At 38.3% G+C, this 19,234-nt stretch overlaps 1 protein-coding gene across 7 annotated transcripts in view; it reads right to left on the bottom strand.

The window, feature by feature from the left end:
- Window positions 1-19,234, bottom strand: part of CNOT1 (CCR4-NOT transcription complex subunit 1) — a 109,172-nt gene that overhangs the window by 5,568 nt on the left and 84,370 nt on the right. For 4 of the 7 annotated variants that reach the window (XM_016186850.2, XM_016186852.2, XM_016186851.2 and 1 more), the window contains exons 35-45: window positions 13,264-13,455; window positions 12,435-12,577; window positions 11,658-11,766; window positions 11,384-11,553; window positions 10,193-10,445; window positions 8,028-8,276; window positions 5,689-5,852; window positions 5,397-5,514; window positions 3,715-3,816; window positions 2,666-2,839; window positions 1,018-1,167 (exon numbers count right to left, since the gene is read on the bottom strand). In XM_016186850.2, coding sequence (XP_016042336.1) covers window positions 1,018-1,167; window positions 2,666-2,839; window positions 3,715-3,816; window positions 5,397-5,514; window positions 5,689-5,852; window positions 8,028-8,276; window positions 10,193-10,445; window positions 11,384-11,553; window positions 11,658-11,766; window positions 12,435-12,577; window positions 13,264-13,455 — 1,824 coding nt within the window. The remainder of the gene's footprint in view (window positions 1-1,017; window positions 1,168-2,665; window positions 2,840-3,714; window positions 3,817-5,396; window positions 5,515-5,688; window positions 5,853-8,027; window positions 8,277-10,192; window positions 10,446-11,383; window positions 11,554-11,657; window positions 11,767-12,434; window positions 12,578-13,263; window positions 13,456-19,234) is intronic. The other 3 variants (XM_007520076.3, XM_007520077.3, XM_016186853.2) reach the window with 1 other exon arrangement.

Genomic DNA, 19,234 nt, shown 5'->3' with positions numbered 1-19,234 from the left:
AACTATGATGGGGGCAGCGGTATTTCCTTACAATACTAATAGGCAATGATATTTGAGTCTAAAGAGAAAGAAAATTTTTTCCTCTCAGCGACATACTGCACCAAAGTAAAAGACTCGGGGTGGGGGTGGGGGGGGAGATACAGGCCCAAGAAGGATGACAGAGGACCTAGTGGGGGTGGTATTGTTATATGGAAAACGGATGTTATGCATGTACAAACTATTGTATGTACTGTCGAATGTAAAACATTAATCCCCCAATAAAGAAATTTAAAAAAAAAAAAAAATTTTCCCCTCATAGCATGGTCTAAGGTAGAGCTCAGAGCACATGGAATCCACTGCTCCCAGCAGCCATTGTTTCCCATTAATTTTTAATTTATTTGATAGAATAGATAGAAACTGAGGGGGAAGGAGTCGGGTGGTAGCGCAGCAGGTTAAGTGCACGTGGTGTGAAGCACAAGGACTGGCATAAAGATTCAGGTTTGAGCCCACTGGCTCCCCAACTGCAGGGGAGTCGCTTAACAGGCGGTGAAGCAGGTCTACAAGTGTCTTTCTCTCCCCCTCTTCTCTCCATTTCTCTCTGTCCTAGCTAACAACGATGACATCAATATCAACAACAATTACTACAACAGCAATAAAAAACAAGGGTAACAAAGGGAAAATAAATTTTAAAAAGAAAAAAAAATTTTTTTAAAAAAGAAAGAAACTGGGGGAGATAGAAGAAGAAAGAGATACCTGCAGACCTGCTTGCACTACTTGTAAAGCTTTCCCCTGCAGGTGGGGAGTAAGGGAATCAAACCCAGGTCCTCAGGGTAATATGCATTCACAGGTACATTACCACCCAGCCCCAAGCTCTGTGTCATTGAAAGAAAGTAAAATATACAATGAACCTAGTCTCTAACCACTAAAAAGCAAAATACTAAAAGTTTACATCAGATTAACAAGACTAATTCCCAAATAGGCCACACACAGGACTGCAGAAAGTAAGAAAGAAATGGGTGTTTAAGTTACTTAATTAACCTGTAGGTTGCTGCGTAGATCAGAAAGAAAAGTGACTGGTGATCGAGTTTTAAGATATGAGTCCAAATCCTTTTTGAACTGAGGTGGCATCACTCCAGTAAAGTTGGTGAGAATCCGGGGTGCAATGTTGATTTCACTCAGCATATCCACCTGTAATGGATAAATGTGTTTCAACCAGAAGCATTTACGAGTTGCCAGATAGCTTTATCTGTGCTAGAAGCTAGTACTATTGTTTTCATTAAAAAAAAAAAAACCTCACATTTTGTTACTATTAAAGGAGTCCCATATAGAAACTGAAAGCTCACTCTATAAATGTACTATCTTTCTAAAACAAGGCAGGTAAGTGTATCCTTTGTTGAGCAGTCTAGTTATGTACCAGGATCTGCCCAAGCATTTGGATTTCAAAGTAAGTTCAGAATGAGATCTCTCCAGGAGCACTCTTCTAAGAGAAATAAAATGCAAAGCCCTTAGCAGAATTACAAAATATTACATTAATTAATATCTATTATTAATACATAAAGTTTGAAAAAATATAATATACTAAAGTAACAATAAGTCTAGGGACTAGAGGGATAGAATAGCTCACTGGGCTGTATGGTGGTGCAACCAGTAAAGTGCACAAGTCACTATGAACAAGGGTCCAGATTCTAGTCCCTGGTCCTCACCTGCAGGTCCCTCTCTATTTTCCTTTCTCTATCACAGTAATAAAAATAATAAACAGGGAGTCGGGCGACAGCACAGCAGGTTAAGTGCAGGTGGCACAAAGCACAAGGACTGGCATAAGGATCCTGGTTTGAGCCCCTTGCTCCCCACCTGCAGGGAGTTGCTTCACAGGCAGTGAAGCAGATCTGCAGGTGTCTTTTTCTCCCCGTCTTCCCCATCTCTTTCCATTTCTCTCTGTCCTATCCAACAACAATGACTTCAATAATAACTACAACAATAAGACAACAAGGGCAACAAAAGGGAATAAAGAAATATTTTAAAAAATTAAAATTTTAAAAAACAGTAATAAACAGAAATTTTAAAAAAAGGCACACTGGGTGAGCTGTCTGCCTTGCCGTGCTAACAGCTCAGGTTAGTGTCCTGGCATTATCTGGGAGTGCTACACCATGGGAATCACAGGCAGCAGCTTTATATGGTGCTGTGGTGTGTCATCCTGTCTCTGCCTCTCAATCTGAATGAAAATGTAGTGCAGGAGTATAGGAACCCCAGAGTCATCTAATAAATGAAAGTCATACCACAATGATACGTACTTAAGGTATTCCTTAAGACAATTTAAGCACAAGAACAAACATAACCAAACTGAAATATGAGCATTATACAAAGGTCTTTGAATGTTGTGATTCTGTCATATGGTTCAACATTTAGGATAAGATTCTATACACCCGTACTTATCAAAATCAACTGAAAATACCAATCATATAAATTCTGTGGCCCAATATTCAGTAGCAGCAGCAGCAGCAGCAGCAGCAGCAGCAGCAGCAGCATATACTCTACAAGGTTTAATTGCATAGTAATGTGTCCCTAGCTAACAATTTGAATAGTCTGTGTGTATGGGGCAGGAAATAAGTCTAGACAGCCCATTTAACCAACGAAAGGGCTAACAATATTAAGATTGGGCCTTTCCTTGGACTATTTGGTACTTTACCTTCAGATTAGGAGTGAAAGGATCTGGCAGCCTCATGTTTCTTGGAAAGGCACTCAAGATCAGATTTCTTAGCTGGATACAATTAGGTGGGATCACATCACAGAATCCATAATGGTAATCACAAAGGAACTCAGGGAAATCATGCAAAAGAACCAGCAACACTCTTAAAGTGCCCTAGTTATTTAAAAAAGAAGAAAATCATGGGCTATTTTCACACTAAGAAATTGTAATGAAACATTTTTAATATAAACTTAATAGAAAAAAAGTATCCATTAACAAACTTACAAACTAACTTCATAATTTCTAAATGTATTTTAATCTGGAAATCATGAAAATCTGTGTCAAGAGTTTATAGCCTTGGGCAGAGGGTAGATAGCATAATGGTTATGCAAACTGACTCTCACGCCTGAGGCTTTTAAGTCACAGGTTCAACCCCCCCCACCATAAGCCAGAGCTGAACGGTGTTCTGGTGTTTAAAAAAAAAAATGTATATATTGCCTTAAATGCTTATGCTAGGAGAAGGAAGCTAGGCAAAAACAACACAAGTCAATGACATAAATTAAGCAGTCAAGAGGTGAGAAAAATAGCAGATGAAAACCTAAGGGGGTAAAAAAAAAAAAAATCTAAGAAAAAGAGCAAAAATCAATAGGATTAAAAAATGACAAAGGGAAAGGGAAATCAAAACTAGAAATGAACTCTTTGAAAGAGTAATAAACTTGACAGACACTACCAAAACCAATAGAGAAAACACAATTAGCAATATTAAGAATGAAAAAGGACTATATCAGCTCTAACAGCTCCTGGATATGAAAGACAATTTAACAAAATTTAAATCTTTTATGCAAGTGGGGAGGTAGCTTAATAGGTAAGCACTGGACTTTCATCCCTATGCAAGTACCTTGTCAATATACAAGTACCTTGTTAGATTTTTAACAGCTTGGTATGCAGGGGGCGGGGGGGGGGGGGTACAACTTTGTAGTTCCAGTGAAATGTGCTTTTTAATCTCATTTTAACAGCATTTTAATTTATATATCCAAATGAATTATTACCTTATAGAGAATTTGCATAGGTTTAGTGAGTTCCACATTTCTAAGGAAAGGTGCTAAATATTTGAATAAATCAATCAGTAGCTGTGCATACATTGGCCATCCCTGGGGGGGGAAAAAATACATGAGTTACACATATAGTCAGTCAGCTGCTGTCTTGCCACCAAAAAAACGGCTCAAGGAGCCGCAATATGGAGAAATTATACTCTTTTCTTCATATTAAATATACTAAAGAGTACTGACAGAAGTACTTCTCCTTAAGACTGATAAGCACTAAAAATGGAGAAAGTACAGTGATGATGAGTGGGAAATTATATTTTGAATAGGCTCCAGAAATTTTAGGACTTGGGAATTTGCCTGTAGCAAAATTTAAAGAGAAAACTTCAGGAAATGTCAGAGAGTACAAAAAGAAAGAAAAATATCTTTGACAACTAAAAAACTGACAATTAAAGATGTTTACTTCCATCTTTTAATTAATTCCAGGATCGCAGCCATCTCCTCACACCCAACTCCTGTAATACGATCTCATTTGATATATAAAATAAATCCTTGGGTAGGGGGACAGCATAATGGTTATGCAAACTGACTTTCATGTCTGAGGCCCCAAAGGTCCCAAGTTCAGTCCCCAGCACCACTATAAATCAGAACTGAGCAATGCTGTGGCTTTCCTTTCTGTATTTCTCTCATTCCAATAAAATATTAAGATAAAATAAATTCTTTTCAGTCTAATTTTGCCTACTCATCATCCCCTAAAAATATTAACTTCATTCTTGGGTAATTTTATACAATATAGAGCATTTTCTCATCCTGGAATACACATCTTCACCAAATAAAACCAAGTCCATGTGCCATACACAAGGAGAAAGCTTCACAAATGGTCAAAACGTGCTGACAGTCTCTTTCCTGTTCGCCCTCTCCTCTCAATTTCTGTCTCCATCAAAACAAAAAACAAACAAACAAAAAAACCACCTATTCCACTTAAGGATTATCTATTTCCTTTCTAAACATAGTTAACTGTGTTTATTCCAAATTAACCTAAAAACCTTTTTAAATTTTAAAAAATATTTATTCATTCCCTTTTGTTGCCCTTGTTATAGTTATTATTGTTGTTGTCATTATTGTTAGACAGGACAGAGAGAAATGGAGAGGGGAAGACAGACGGGGACAGAAAGATAAGACACCTGCAGACCTGCTTTACTGCCCGTGAAGCAATTTTCCTGCAAGTGGGAAGCTGGGGTGCTCAAACTGGGATCCTTACTCGGGTCCTTGCGGTTTGCGCCAAGTGCGCTTAACCGGCTGCGCTACCACCCGACTCCCAAAACTGTACTTTCTAACTGCTCTCAAACACAGTAAATGCCACTTGTCCTCAGCCATAAGTGCAACAGCATTTAATTTCAAGGAAGGTCCTATAAAACTGGTTGATTTCATGCACAGGATATTCCAGGGTTACAACTTTTTAAATAGTTCCAAACAGATTTGGAGAAGCAATGTCCTAGTCACTAAGTAGTGGTTTTTCAAGCAGAAATATTTGAATACTTGGTTATGCATCTCTCCATGAATGAATTCAACATTAAATAGAAATCCCATTTAAGCGCAGAAATTCTTCTAAAAGAAATCTATATGCAATGTAAATAAGCCCCAGGTAGTTACAGTCTTCATCTGTAGGAGATAAACTGCAGCCACACCTTCTGTTGTGGCGTATGTGCCAGCATTCTTGCAATAAATATCCGGTGGGAGATCAGTTCCAGCCAAGCATATACAAAGCCAGGTGCTTTGGTAGGCCTCAAGATGTGGAATGTATTGCTAAAAAAAGAAAACTTAGTCAAAAGCACAGATCAACTCAGAAAACAATCCAGAAATTTAAGTAGGTGCCATGGAAGCTAAGTTGCAAATCAGTGGATCTCACATCTACTTCTCAAATTTTACGCTGAAACAGTAATCCTTGACAGAAAATCTATTAAATTAAATAATACTTACCAGAAAGCTGTAAGTGTCTGGAAATTAATAGTTTCCAATACATGCTCAGGTGCATTGAGTTCCAAAAGCAACATTATAAATATTCGATGATATGGAAGTTGCTGAAATTCACTTTGCCGAACATCATGATCCTGCAGAAGGACTCCTACTACTATGCCAAGGACCTATAGAACACACGCACCAGAGCTTCTAAGTCAAGAAGGTAAGAATTCACTTACTTATACACTTTAAAGAGCCCCATTAAAAGAAAAAATAAATACTGCTTGAATATTGTGGAGTGGGACATAGTGTAGTGCAGAAAGCATGAAGTCTCAAGTTCAATACCTGCCTGAATATGTACCACAGTGATGCCTGGTTCTTTTTCTATCTTTCTCATTAATAAATAATTTTAAAAAATTTTATCGGTGATTGAATATGGATTTACAAAAGTACATGTCATGGGGCTGATGCAGTAGCGCACCTGGCTGAGCACACATGTTCCAGTATACAAAGACCCATCTCTCCTACCATCTCAATCTTTGACCGTCTCTACCCAATAAATAAATAAAAATAATAAAAAATTATGTGTCAACAGGTTTATAATTACATACCATTTCCACTACCAGAGTTCTGAATCCCCACAATCCTTCCATTGCAAGCCACAGCAGTTCTCCCAAGGTTGCAGGCAAGGGTTAACTATTATCTCTACTATCTACATTTGTACATAACTAGCCCCCTTTTTTCTTTCAGGTCCAGTCCTCTCTTCCCCTACAAGCCACATGTAGCCTTATTCCTACATTCAAATATTCCTTTTTTCCTCCTCTCCCTCTCCAAGTCCTGATGGAGTTGGAGTTCAGACTCCTTTTAGCCTCTTCCTCCTATTACTTCTTCACTGGGAGTATGAATTAAAATTGTTTTGGGAGGAGTCAGGCTGTAGTGCAGCGGGCTAAGCGCAGGTGGTGCAAAGCACAAGGACCGGCAATAAGGATCCCGGTTCGAACCCCGGCTCCCCACCTGCAGGGGAGTCGCTTCACAGGCGGTGAAGCAGGTCTGCAGGTGTCTATCTTTCTCCTCCTCTCTGTCTTCCCCTCCCTCTCTCCATTTCTCTCTGTCCTATCCAACAACGACAACAACAATAATAACTACAACAATAAAACAACAAGGGCAACAAAAGGGAATAAATAAATAAAATAAAAAAATTTTTTTAAAAAATTGTTTTGGGGTACAGACGGTAGGAGGTCTGGCTTCTGTAATTGCTTCTATACTAGACATGGGCATTGGCAGGTCAATGCATACCCCCAGCCTCTCTCTATCTTTCCCTAGTGGGGTAGAGCTCTGGAGAGGTGAGGTTTAATACATACACACACACACACACACACACACACACACACACACACGCACACACACACTATGAACACAAAGCTATATGCTGGCAACCAAAGAGGTCATACATTGATTTGATTTGAGTGGCACTTTGCTGTGTTCTTTGAGTTTCAATATTCTTTTTTTTTAATATTTTATTTTATTTATTCCCTTTTGTTGCCCTTGTTGTTTTATTGTTGTAGTTATTATTGTTATTGTCGTCGTTGTTGGATAGGACAGAGAAATGGAGAGAGGAGGGGAAGACAGAGAGAAAGATAGACACCTGCAGACCTGCTTCACCTGCAGGTGGGGAGCTGGGGTTCGAACCGGGATCCTTATGCCGGTCCTTGTGCTTTGCACCACCTGCGCTTAACCCGAGTTTCAATATTCTTAAAGCAGACTGCATATTATGTATGATAATGCCTAGTTTTTCTAAATCTGTATAAATCAGAATGGCATAGATGGGGACCAGGGAAGCTGTTGGGCTGCAGAAATGTGTCATACAAAAGCACTTTCAACTTAGTTTGCACACTAATTAGTGAGGGAAATTATCATTTGTAATAACCCAAACCTACCCTCCAGCCTCATTTTTACTTTTTTTTTTTTTTGCACTAGTGCCCAGTGATTCTATTGTATTAATAAAAAAGAATATTGTACTTTTGTCTCTTTTCTAAAAACAAAGGTAATTGAAATCTCAGTCACTGGCTTCAAGCAGCCAATCTATGTGCTGTCAGCAGAAAACTCTGGCCATCACAACCATAGTGATTTTGTTTAAGGGGCAAATCTCTTATTACTCAAATATGTTCTAGTCTGGCCATTAACAAAGATTAGCACACTAAATGAAACTGCGGACATTGTTTCAGTTAATCCATACTCATTTAAAATCCAATGGTTAATGCTTACCAATTACCTATGAATTTAATCTTAGGACAATAAAGAAAATGTTATAAAGAGGTTGACGAAAGCAAAAAAAAAAAAAAAAAAAAAAGGTTTCAGACCTTGTTTAGCAGATTAATTTTGGTGACAGTGTTGGTAGCTTCTCCTGAGTGCTTCACTAGCAGTGCAATAAGTCGGACAAAGGCATCCAGATTGTGATAGCACTTGGCTCGGATCATGGTAGGATTGGCAGCAGGGTTGTGTTGCTGTTCTGCCTGAGCACGGTAACTGATTTCAACACACATTTCAGTACACAGACGAAAGAACCTTGTTATGAGGTCATCAGTTTTCAGGATTCCTTGTTGGTGCATCTACCATGAGGGAAGAAAACCCACAATAAGATAAAACACATGAATAAACTTTCAGTCCTTATGTTTTAGAAACATTTATTCCAATGGTAACATTTTAATTTCTACTTTGTAGAACAGAAAAGATGGAGAGGTAATAACTTGGCAGATTTGAACAGTAGTCTATAGACAAATGGTTTTGAAAATTAAATATGCAACTCTTAATAAATCTATCATGTCAAATTAAGACATTTTACCTAGTGTACATTTTCTTGACAGTTGTTAGACACATACTTTATCATATAATTTAAGATTTCTTTGAACCAATTTAGCAAACTAGTTTCTGAAACTTCAAATATTTACACTAATTATAATTTCTATAATAAGCAGGTATAAATGAAATTAGAACAAATCATATTCAGTTATTCATAATTTTACTGTAAACTAAATTAAAGTGGAATGGTTAAGTTTATAAGAACAGATAAAGTTTTATGATATATTATCTGGAAGTGAAAGAGAAAAGTCATTTGGTTAGTGTAGAAGGGGACAGTATAACAAGCTCTTAAGCCTGAAGAGGAAAGAGGAGATCAATACATAAATAAAGAAATAAACCAAGTCCAGAATGAAAAACCGGGGTTCTTAAAAATAACGTAACTCCCCCTAAGAAGCAGTAAACCACTTCTGATTATAACTGCCCGTGGGGGGGGGGGGGGGGGGGAGGAGGCAAGCAGAGACTTTTTACTTTGATAAATTGGGGGCGGGGGGGAGTGCAAGAAGCAAACACAAAACATGTAAATGTGTAAGAGTCTACAAGATGAGAAAAAAAGTTTAATATATTATCGTTTTCAAAAAGAAAAAAGGATAGAAAGTAAGCCAACAGGAAGAGCTAATGCAGGTGCCACATCCATACGCATGAAATATCAAAAATCACAAAAACCAATCAATTTAAAATTCTTTGATCCAAATCAGAAACTATATAAGCATACTGTAACAGCTTTTCAATAATTTATTTTATAGGAGAGGAATTACTTAGCATGACTAAGTAATATTTATCTTGAAAAGTAAATTTTTTTGTATACTTAAAATTCAAATTAGCTCTTCCACATTCAATTGTCATTGACTTAACAGCAGTTTGATAGCACACCTAATTTATGGTCTAAGTCTTAAAAAATATAATGGTCAACTTGCAGAAATATGCAGATTTTTTTCACTGAACAAACATTTCTCTAACAGTCTGGAGAAACTACTCTCTGGCTCAACAAATAATATGACTAAGAAACATGAACTACTTCGACATTACTGTCACAATGGCTGAAGAAACCAGTGATAATCAGTGTAAAATGTTAAATAATATGGCTCTCTTCCCACATTTATTTTTCTGTTCAACTTGGTCACAAATATTCCCACCCAATCTAACTTTTAGCTATAGTTCAGTTGTTTCCTAACACTGTATTTAACTCAAAGTTCAATTTAGATCAAATTAAAGAAATAGAATCTATTTCCCAAAAGAATATTTGTTAGTTTCAGGTATATATTTAGATTTTTGAAAATTTTATATACAGTATTATTAAGCTCTGAATTAGTCTTCTGCATAACCACTATAAAATCACTTTTATTATTTTTAAGATGTGCTAAAAATATTCTGTTTATTAGCCTATAATTTCTTTGATAATTATCTGCTAATGAAATTACTATATACAGAATTATGTGTCAATTTCATTATTCATTATCTGATCTGTTGTACTTCATAGCTTTGACAATTGAAATAGGATATTAAAAGGGGTTAGGCTATGTTAACTTTACTATAACTTAGCAGAGTAATGAACAACCATGATGATTTTGGTTTACATGAGTATGGAGGTAACTGTCTGACCAGAGGTACATAATACTGAGTTTAATATTGGAGGCATCACACCCTACTTATGTTGAATAAAAAGCACCTTTCTTTCCAAAAGCTCTACCTGTCCAACAAACGCAGAGAAAGCTTTGGTACTGTCACGGCCAGCTGCTGCTGAATGGTAGAGATTCACCCATTCCCTCAGAAGATACTCTGCCTTCTCCCTCAGGCCTGGGGGATCATCATACTCTGAGGCTTGAGAGATCCCAGAATGCATCATAAAGTTAGGACCGCCATGAGCACGATCAATCATTGCTTCATAGTTGGATCGCACTACTTCCATCAGCTGGGGCAATCTAGTACAATAAACCCAAAGTAAAAATCATTCTTATTCAAGGGTATGCTTTCATAGACAGTTTATTTAAATAGAAATATTTATAGTTCCATACAAAGTAAACCTTTTTTTCCCTTACTTATAAGGAAAAAGTATGCAAGTGACTAATCTCAACTCATTGCTCAACAAAAAACTGGTGCCACTGAAATGGAGCTTATGTCCATATTTAAAAAAAAAAAAAAAACGCACAACTGCACACCTGTGTCATTTTTTAATATTTATTCCCTTTTGTTGCCCTTGTTTTTTTATTGTAGTTAGTATTGTTGTTATCGATGTCGACGTTGTCTGATAGGAGAGAGAGATGGGGATGACAGAGGGGGAAAGATAAGACACCCGCAGACCTGCTTCACTGCCAAGCGAATGCCCTGCAGGTGGGGAGCCAGGGGCTCAAACTGGGATCTTTACATTGGTCCTTGCGCTTTGCGCTATGTCGTGTTTTATGATGACTGTCTTAACTCTCAATTCTTTTGAGATATTACTCCCATTTTATACATGAAACAGGCTTATTGGGGGGTGCGAGGAGACAAACCAACTTGCCTCCAATCAAAAAGAATTTTAAGTGTCTGTGAACCCAGCAGTTTAAAGTTTTAATTTTTTAGGTAACAATTTTAGTTAGTCTCACTAAAGCGTTCCATATGCCGGAGGGTTAAGTAGCTACAACAGGTAATGTATGTTAAGAAGTCTGTATTCCTTTTTTAATTAAAAACAAAAATCAAAATAACAACAGCAGCACCGCTTCACTGTAAGGTGAAGCTACCCCCCGACCCCAACCCCACCTTCCCATAATTGGTGACAAGGGGCTTAAACTCAAGTTATTGCACATGGTTATGTGCTCAACCAGGTGCGCCTTACTCTCATTCTTTAACTGTTCAAAGCATTCCCAAAGTATTTGATCCTCACCCTTCTGGAGCATTGCCTCTGGAGTGAGCATTAATCCTCATTAGAGTTTCAATGGTATGGAACAGATCTGCCTCAGTAACATGGGTAACAGTCCTTTCATCCACCAGCAAAATTTTTACTAATTGCATAGCAAATGCCACAGCCATGTAATTTAAACCATTCTCCATTGACTGCCAAGGGGGGAAAAAAAAAAATTAACAATGTAAGAAAGACACTACACTTTCTTCCTATCTACTAGACTTGTCATTCCTATTTAAGTAAATGTCTAGTATACCTGAGCAAGGTGAAGATCATATTGCTGCATATTAACCAAATGATTTCGAATCAGCAAGTCCACAGCCTCCACATTATATTTATATTCATCCCGGCATTCAATTAGGCACCTAGAAGGAGTCAGTTAGTTCTTTATCCACATATTTAACCATACACTAAGAATATAACAGGACAAATAAGGAGTTCACTTCACTCAATAGTCATTTTTTCTAAATCCTGGGTACCTTAAAAACCAACTCCAAACAAACACCCAAGTTTCAAAATACTAGTAATAAAGTAGAAGAGTACAGTATTAAGGCTTTTTCTCTAAAAGCTTATGAAGCAAAACATTCTGCTGAAGACATTAAAATATTTATATAATGAACACTGGAATGAAATCTTAAAAAATAAAACATCTCCACTCTGTCCCAAAAACAAGCTATTTGATATCAGTGTCCATAAGCACTTAATGGAAAATAAGAAGCTCTACCACTCTTCTCACTACTGAAAACTGGAAGTTCCAAACATCTTAACACTGTTATAGAAATCTCTATAACAGTGTTATAGAGATGGTCCGGGAGGTGGTGCAGTGATAAAGCTTTGGACTCTCTCTCAAGCATGAGGATCTGAGTTCAATCCCCGGCAGCACATGTGCCAGAGTGATGTCTGGTTCTTTCTCTCTCCTCCTATCTTTCTCATTGATAAATGAATAAAATCTTTAAAAAGAAAAAGAAATCTCTGTAAGTAAAAAACATGTCAGAAAACAACCCAATAAATATTTTCTAAAATGGCCACTGACCTTGTGATCTGTTTATTACACCATGGAGACCCATATGCTCGACCATCTTGAAGAGCTTTTAAAACTAAAAGGTGGCATTCTCTGTAGCGTAGTAGTAGGTCAGCATCAGCACCACTTGTGGCATCTAGTAAGCCCTCTACAGCCTATGTTTAAAGAAAAAAGAAAAAATTGTCTTAGAACCATGGAAAATATAGTATGTAGTCCAATAATCAAAGACAGAAATCAAGCCTTAAGGCAACTACAAATTGCATTTAAAAATGCAATCTCTCCATTCATAAAGACCCTCTAGTGACTCAGTTAACACACATACATTCTAGCCCAGGTGTTGGCACACCTGGTTGAATGCACATGCCAGAATGTGCAAGGATGCTGGCTCAAGCTCCTGGTCCCCAACTTCAGGGGGGAGCTATATAAGCAGTGAAGCAGTGCTGCAAGTGTGTCTGTTTCTCTCCCTTCTGTCCATCTCTATCCAGAATAGGTAATAAATGAAAGTACATATACATTCCAAGTTCTACCTGGTTTACGTTCATTCCGTAAGTTTATGAAAAGCCACTTATACTTTAATCAAAATTCAATATTCCTCACCAACCTTAACACAAGTATTTGGATTAGCCTGTCCCTCAAAACAAAAAGGGTTGTCTGTTAAATTTCATAGTCTACTATTTATCATAAGTTTGCTAAGACTGTCACCTATTCTATAGAAAATAACCTACTTATTACAGAACTTGCTTTAATATTAATTAAGATTTAAGAATGGCTTAAATATGCAAACCACAGTAGGGGTCAAAAGATGACCATTTTGTATTAAAGTAACAGTTTAAAAACTAACCTTCTGGAGCAATCCAAGAGCAGCTATGGCATCCCTAGAGTTTCGAGATAATACCACAACCTCCAGAAGACTTCTAAGAGCCTGTGCTTGAGGGTTCATGGCCAAAGCCGGTGGGATGGCATGTAAGTGCTGTTCCAGCTCTGTTATACACTTATCATAAATCTGAGCAACATCATCTGTTGCCCAAGCTTGCTGTTGAACAGATTAAAAAGAGGGAGGAAGGCTGGTTAAGGTCTTTGATTCCAAGTGTAACAACTGAAAAGTCTATCGATATTTACGGAGGGAGGGAGACAACAATACTCAGCTTTGGTGTATAGTGGCGCTGAGGATGTAAGCTAGACCTTTGGAGCCTCAGGGATGAGACCTTTGCATAACCATTATGCTATCTCCTCCACGTTCTAATTTAGTTGGTCCCCCCACCTCCACCCCACCCCATCAGTACATGGAAGGGCTCTTCTATTAGCAACCATGAACTTATCCAGGTCATTTGCTGGAATGGTAGGATACATGTATCAGGTTGGGAGGATTATATCACTTGATACCAGAAATCGATGGCAGAAACCAGCATAAACAAGTAATCAGAGTGTGTGACAAATAATAAAATAGGCAAAAAACAGTACCACATGTAGCAGGCTAGAAAAATCTCTACAGCCTGCAAAAGTCATAGATAATATAACACTCAAACACTCTAAATCTAATAAAATAAAAACACAGTAAACACAGAATAAAAAGTACTTCAGGGGGTTAGCAGGTGAACCAACTAATACTGCACACATGATGCCATGCACAAGGACTGGGGCTCAAGCCAGGTCACTATATAGTTTCTGCAGGGGGAAAGCTCCAGCAGTGAAGCCAGTGCTGCAGTATCTTTCCTTCTGTCTCTTTCACCTACTATCTAGAGGAGAACAAGAAAGGAAGGAAGGGAGGAAAAAAGGGAAAGGAAAGGAGAGAAGAAGGAAGACTGCTGCAAGCAGTAGAGCTGAGGAGGTATCCCAGGTGATAATTAAGCGCAAGGACCCGGGTTCCAGCCCCGGGCTCCCCACCTGCAAAGGGGTGGCTTCCCAGGTGGTGAAAAGCAGGTCTGCAGGTGTCTTTCTCTCCCCGTCTTCCCCTCCTCTTTCCATTTCTCTCGTCCTATCTAACAAGGGCAACATCTATAACAACAATAAAAAATAACAAGGGCAACAAAAGGGAAAATAAATATAAAAAAAAATAATAAAAGGGGTCCAGGTTGTGGTACCCCTGGTCAAGTGTTCATATTATAGTGTACAAGGAACTAGGTTCAAGCCCCTGGTCCCCACCTGCAGGGAAAAGCTTTGCATGTAATGAAGCTGGGCTGCAGGTGTCTCTCATCTCTTTCCCTTTCCTCTTTGATGTCTCTAACCAACTATCTATGTGTCTATCTATGAATATATATATATATATATATATATATATATATATATATATATATATATATATATATATATATATCTTCTAAAAAATAGATAGATAAAAGTTAACCAGTGTGGAGAAACTGTGAGGATGTGGTTGAGCTTGGCAGGGCTTGACTTGAGGGGACATACATCCTGTCAGTCTCTCTCTCTAATCAGAGGTCGAGTGAAGAGGGACAACCCCACCCCCCAGGGTCTGCCATCTTATCAGACTCCCTGCCTCACAAAGCACCCTGCATTCCTGATACTATGGCCTATCTACATAAAAAATGTTTTGCCTGAAAGATCCCCACCCATTCCATTCCTTTGATCTATCTTCTTTTTACCCTCAAGATCCTCACTGCCTGCAAGGTATTATTAATACTATGAGTTAAAACCCTCTCAACAGTTGTTAAGGAAGTTCCTACCTTTCCCAGCCCTTTTTCAAACCATGTCAAGCCATTTCTGGTCCAACTCTTAAAAGCCTTGGCTCTCTGACCAATAAAGAACTGAATCAGGGACTTCCAGAGGCAGATCTACAAGCAGCAGATCACTTTCTATCCTCTCCTCTCCTCTCCCAGACCAACTAGGAATACCAAAGGAGACCACCCGGGACCAAAACAAGACAGGACTAGAATGACCACAGGAACCCAGTAAATCACCCATAAGTACAGACACGCGAGGCTGGTGACAGAGAGTACAGAGGAGCCTAGGGAGAGATTAAGTAACTGCTAACAGTTCAGCAGTTTATCAGTTGAGACACCACCTCCAGTCTGCTCCACCAACAAGGGAGGAGAAGAAGCTTAAGGGAGGAGAAGACTCCCCAGAGACTCACCAAGTGCAACTCTGAGTCTCCATTGCTACTACCCTCAGAATCTGGAGCAGTGGCAGGGAGGGACATCAGGGGACAGAGATCTAACCAGGAAACTCAGGAGAAGACCTATACCTCGGTGGCATAGCTGAGGGGCTGTAAAAGTCTCTTTGCATAACCATTGGATTATCTCTGCCACACCCTGCTTTATCTCTTGGTCAGGAGTCAGTGATTAAGCTGAAGCCTATTGATAGTTTAAAAGCCCTCAGGCTCCCATAGCCTACAGGGAAGAAAAAAAAAGAAGCTTTTAAACCACTGAGCTCCAATTCAGGGATTGAAACAACTGTTAACTTCCACCACTGTAGACCCTTTAATTAACTTACTTAGACACAAGTCAATCCAGGCAATAGTGATCAATAATTTGAAAAGTACTGATAAAGGGAACTCATAACATAATATATAAAATGGTTAAAACAGCAAGAAAAAATATTGGAAACTCGGGAGTCGGGTTGTAGCGCAGCAGGTTAGGCGCAGGTGGCGCAAAGCACAAGAACCGGCATAAGGATCCCGGTTCGAACCCCGGCTCCCCACCTGCAGGGGAGTCGCTTCACAGGCGGTGAAACAGGTCTGCAGGTGTTTATCTTTCTCTCCCCCTCTATGTCTTCCCCTCCTCTCTCCATTTGTCTCTGTCCTATCCAACAATGACAACAACAACAATAATAAATACAACAATAAAACAAGGGCAACAAAAGGGAATAAATAAATAAAATAAAATATTAAAAAAATATATTGGAGAATTGAACCAGGACAAGAGTCCAGCTAAAAGTCCTCCAGAGGGTGAAGCACAAAATAACGAGCTCAACATCCAAACATTAACTAAGGAAATAATAACAGGAGTGAGTAAAGAATTTGAAAAAATTGTAGCCAGAAATGCAGGAACAACAAATGAGAATATAGAAGAACATTCTAATTATCTCATGGTTATTAGAGAGCTGAAAGCTGAAATCGCTGAGCGAAGAATGCAACTAGCTGAACAAGCTAAAACAGTATCAGAACAGGGAAACAAAATAGATGACCTCCAGAAAGCAGTAGAGGGCAGAGACAATAGAATCTATGAGGCTGAAGACAGAAATAGCAAGGTTGAGGATGAATTAGAGACAACTAAAAAAGAAGTAAGAGATCTCAAAAAGAGGTTAAGAGATGCTGAAAACAACAACAGAGTCCTATGGGATGACTTCAAAAGAAACAATATACGCATTATTGGCATACCAGAGGAAGAAAGAGGAGGAGGAAGAAAGCGTTCTCCAGGCCATAATAGCTGAAAATTTCTCTTGTCTAAACAACATCAAAGACATAAAGATTCAAGAAGCCCAGAGGGTCCCAAACAGAATTAACCCAGACCTAAAGACACCAACACATGTCATACTTAGAATGGAAAAAAATAAGGATAAAGAAAGGATCCTCAAGGCTGCAAGAGAAAAACAAAGAGTCACCTACAAAGGAAAACCCATAAGATTAGCAGCAGAATTCTCCATACAAACACTACAGGCCAGAAGAGAATGGCAAGATATCTATCAAGTGCTCAATGAGAAAGGCTTTCAGCCAAGAATACTATATCCTGCTAGACTGTCATTCAGACTAGATGGAAGCATCAAAACCTTCTCAGACAAGCAACAGTTGAAGGAAGCAACCATCACCAAGCCTGTCCTGAAAGAAGTTCTGAAAGGTCTCCTATAAACAACCAGACCACCACAAATAGGACATATATCAAAACACTCTAAAACTCTACAAGAATGGCATTAAAATATCTTCAATCTTTGATATCAATAAATGTCAATGGCCTGAATTCACCTATTAAAAGACAGAGTAGGAAGATGGATCAGAAAACACAGCCCAACAATATGTTGTCTACAGGAAACTCACCTAACTCAACAAGACAAACACAGACTTAAAGTGAAAGGATGGAAAACTATCATACAAGCCAATGGCCCACAAAAAAAGGGCAGGAACAGCTATTCTCATATCTGACATGATAGACTTTAAAATAGATAAGATTAAAAAAGATAGGAATGGACACTACTTAATGCTCAGAGGATCAGTCAATCAAGAGGACTAATTATTAACATCTAAGCAACCAATGAGAAGCCATCTAAATACATCAAACTTCTACTGAAAGAGCTACAGCAATATATTAACAGTAACACAATCATAGTAGGGGACTTCAACACCCCACTCTCTCAACTTGACAGATCATCCAGGCAGAAAATCAATAAAGACATAAGGGAGCTAAATGAAGAGATAGATAAACTAGAACTATTGGACATTTTCAGAGTCATTCATCCCAAGAAACTGGAATACACATTCTACTCAAATCCACATGGGTCATTCTCAAGGATAGACCATATGTTAGGCCACAAAGACAGCATCAGCCAATTCAAGAGCACTGAAATCATCCCAAGCATCTTCTCAGACCACAGTGGAATTAAATTAACACTTAACAATCAACAAAAGATTAGTAACAGTCCCAAAATGTGGAAGCTCAACAGTACACTTCTTAACAACTTCTGGGTCAAAGAGGAAATCAAGGAAGAAATCGAAATGTTCTGAGAGTTCAATGAAAATGAAGATACAAGCTATCAAAATATTTGGGACACAGCTAAATCAGTCCTAAGAGGGAAGTTCATAGCTATACAAGCACACATTAGGAAACAAGAAAAAGCACAAATAAACAGCCTGATTGCACATCTTAAAGACCTAGAAGAAGAACAACAAAGGAACCCTATAGCAACCAGAAGGACAGAAATCACTAAAGTTAGGGCAGAAATAAATAACATTGAGAATAGGAAAACCATACAAAAGATCAATGAAAGTAAATGTTGGTTCTTCGAAAGAGTAAACAGAATCGACAAACCTTTAGGCAGACTCACAAAACAAAAAGGAGAGAAGACCCAAATAAATCAGATAGTAAATGAAAGAGGAGATATCACAACAGACACCGCAGAAATTCAACATATCATGTGAGGCTTCTATGAACAACTATATGCCACCAAGCTAGAGAACCTGGAAGAAATGGATGATTTCCTAGATACCTACCAACTTCCAAAACTAAGTAAAGAGGAAGTGGATAACATGAACAGGCCCATCACAGCTAATGAAATTGAAACCGTTATCAAAAATCTTCCCAAAAATAAAAGTCCTGGACCAGATGGTTTTACAAATGAATTCTACAAAACCTTCAAAGAAGAACTAATACCTCTATTTTTAAGTCTTCCAGAAGATTGAAGACACTGGAACAATCTCTGCCAGCTTCTATGAAGCCAACATCACCCTGATACCAAAAGCAGACAGGGACACAACCAAAAAAGAAAACTACAGACCAGTATCTCTGATGAACATAGATGCGAAAATATTGAACAAAATTCTAGCCAACCGGATACAGCAGTATATCAAAAAGATTGTTCATCATGACCAAGTGGGGTTCATCCCAGGCATGCAAAGTTGGTTTAATATAAATGAATCAATCAATGTGATCCACCACATCAACAAAAGCAAGACCAAAAACCACATGGTCATATCAATAGATGCAGAGAAAGCCTTTGACAAAATACAATATCCCTTTATGATCAAAACACTACAAAAAATGGGAATAGATGGAAAATTCCTGAAGATAGTGGAGTCTATATATAGCAAACCTACAGCCAACATCATACTCAATGGTGAAAAACTGGAAGCATTTCCCCTCAGATCA

Source organism: Erinaceus europaeus, chromosome 2 (assembly GCF_950295315.1).
Source record: "Erinaceus europaeus chromosome 2, mEriEur2.1, whole genome shotgun sequence".
In the NCBI taxonomy this organism is placed as follows: domain Eukaryota; kingdom Metazoa; phylum Chordata; class Mammalia; order Eulipotyphla; family Erinaceidae; genus Erinaceus; species Erinaceus europaeus.
The sequence above is the reverse complement of the archived record's forward strand: the minus strand, read 5'-3'. Positions and strand labels throughout refer to the sequence as shown.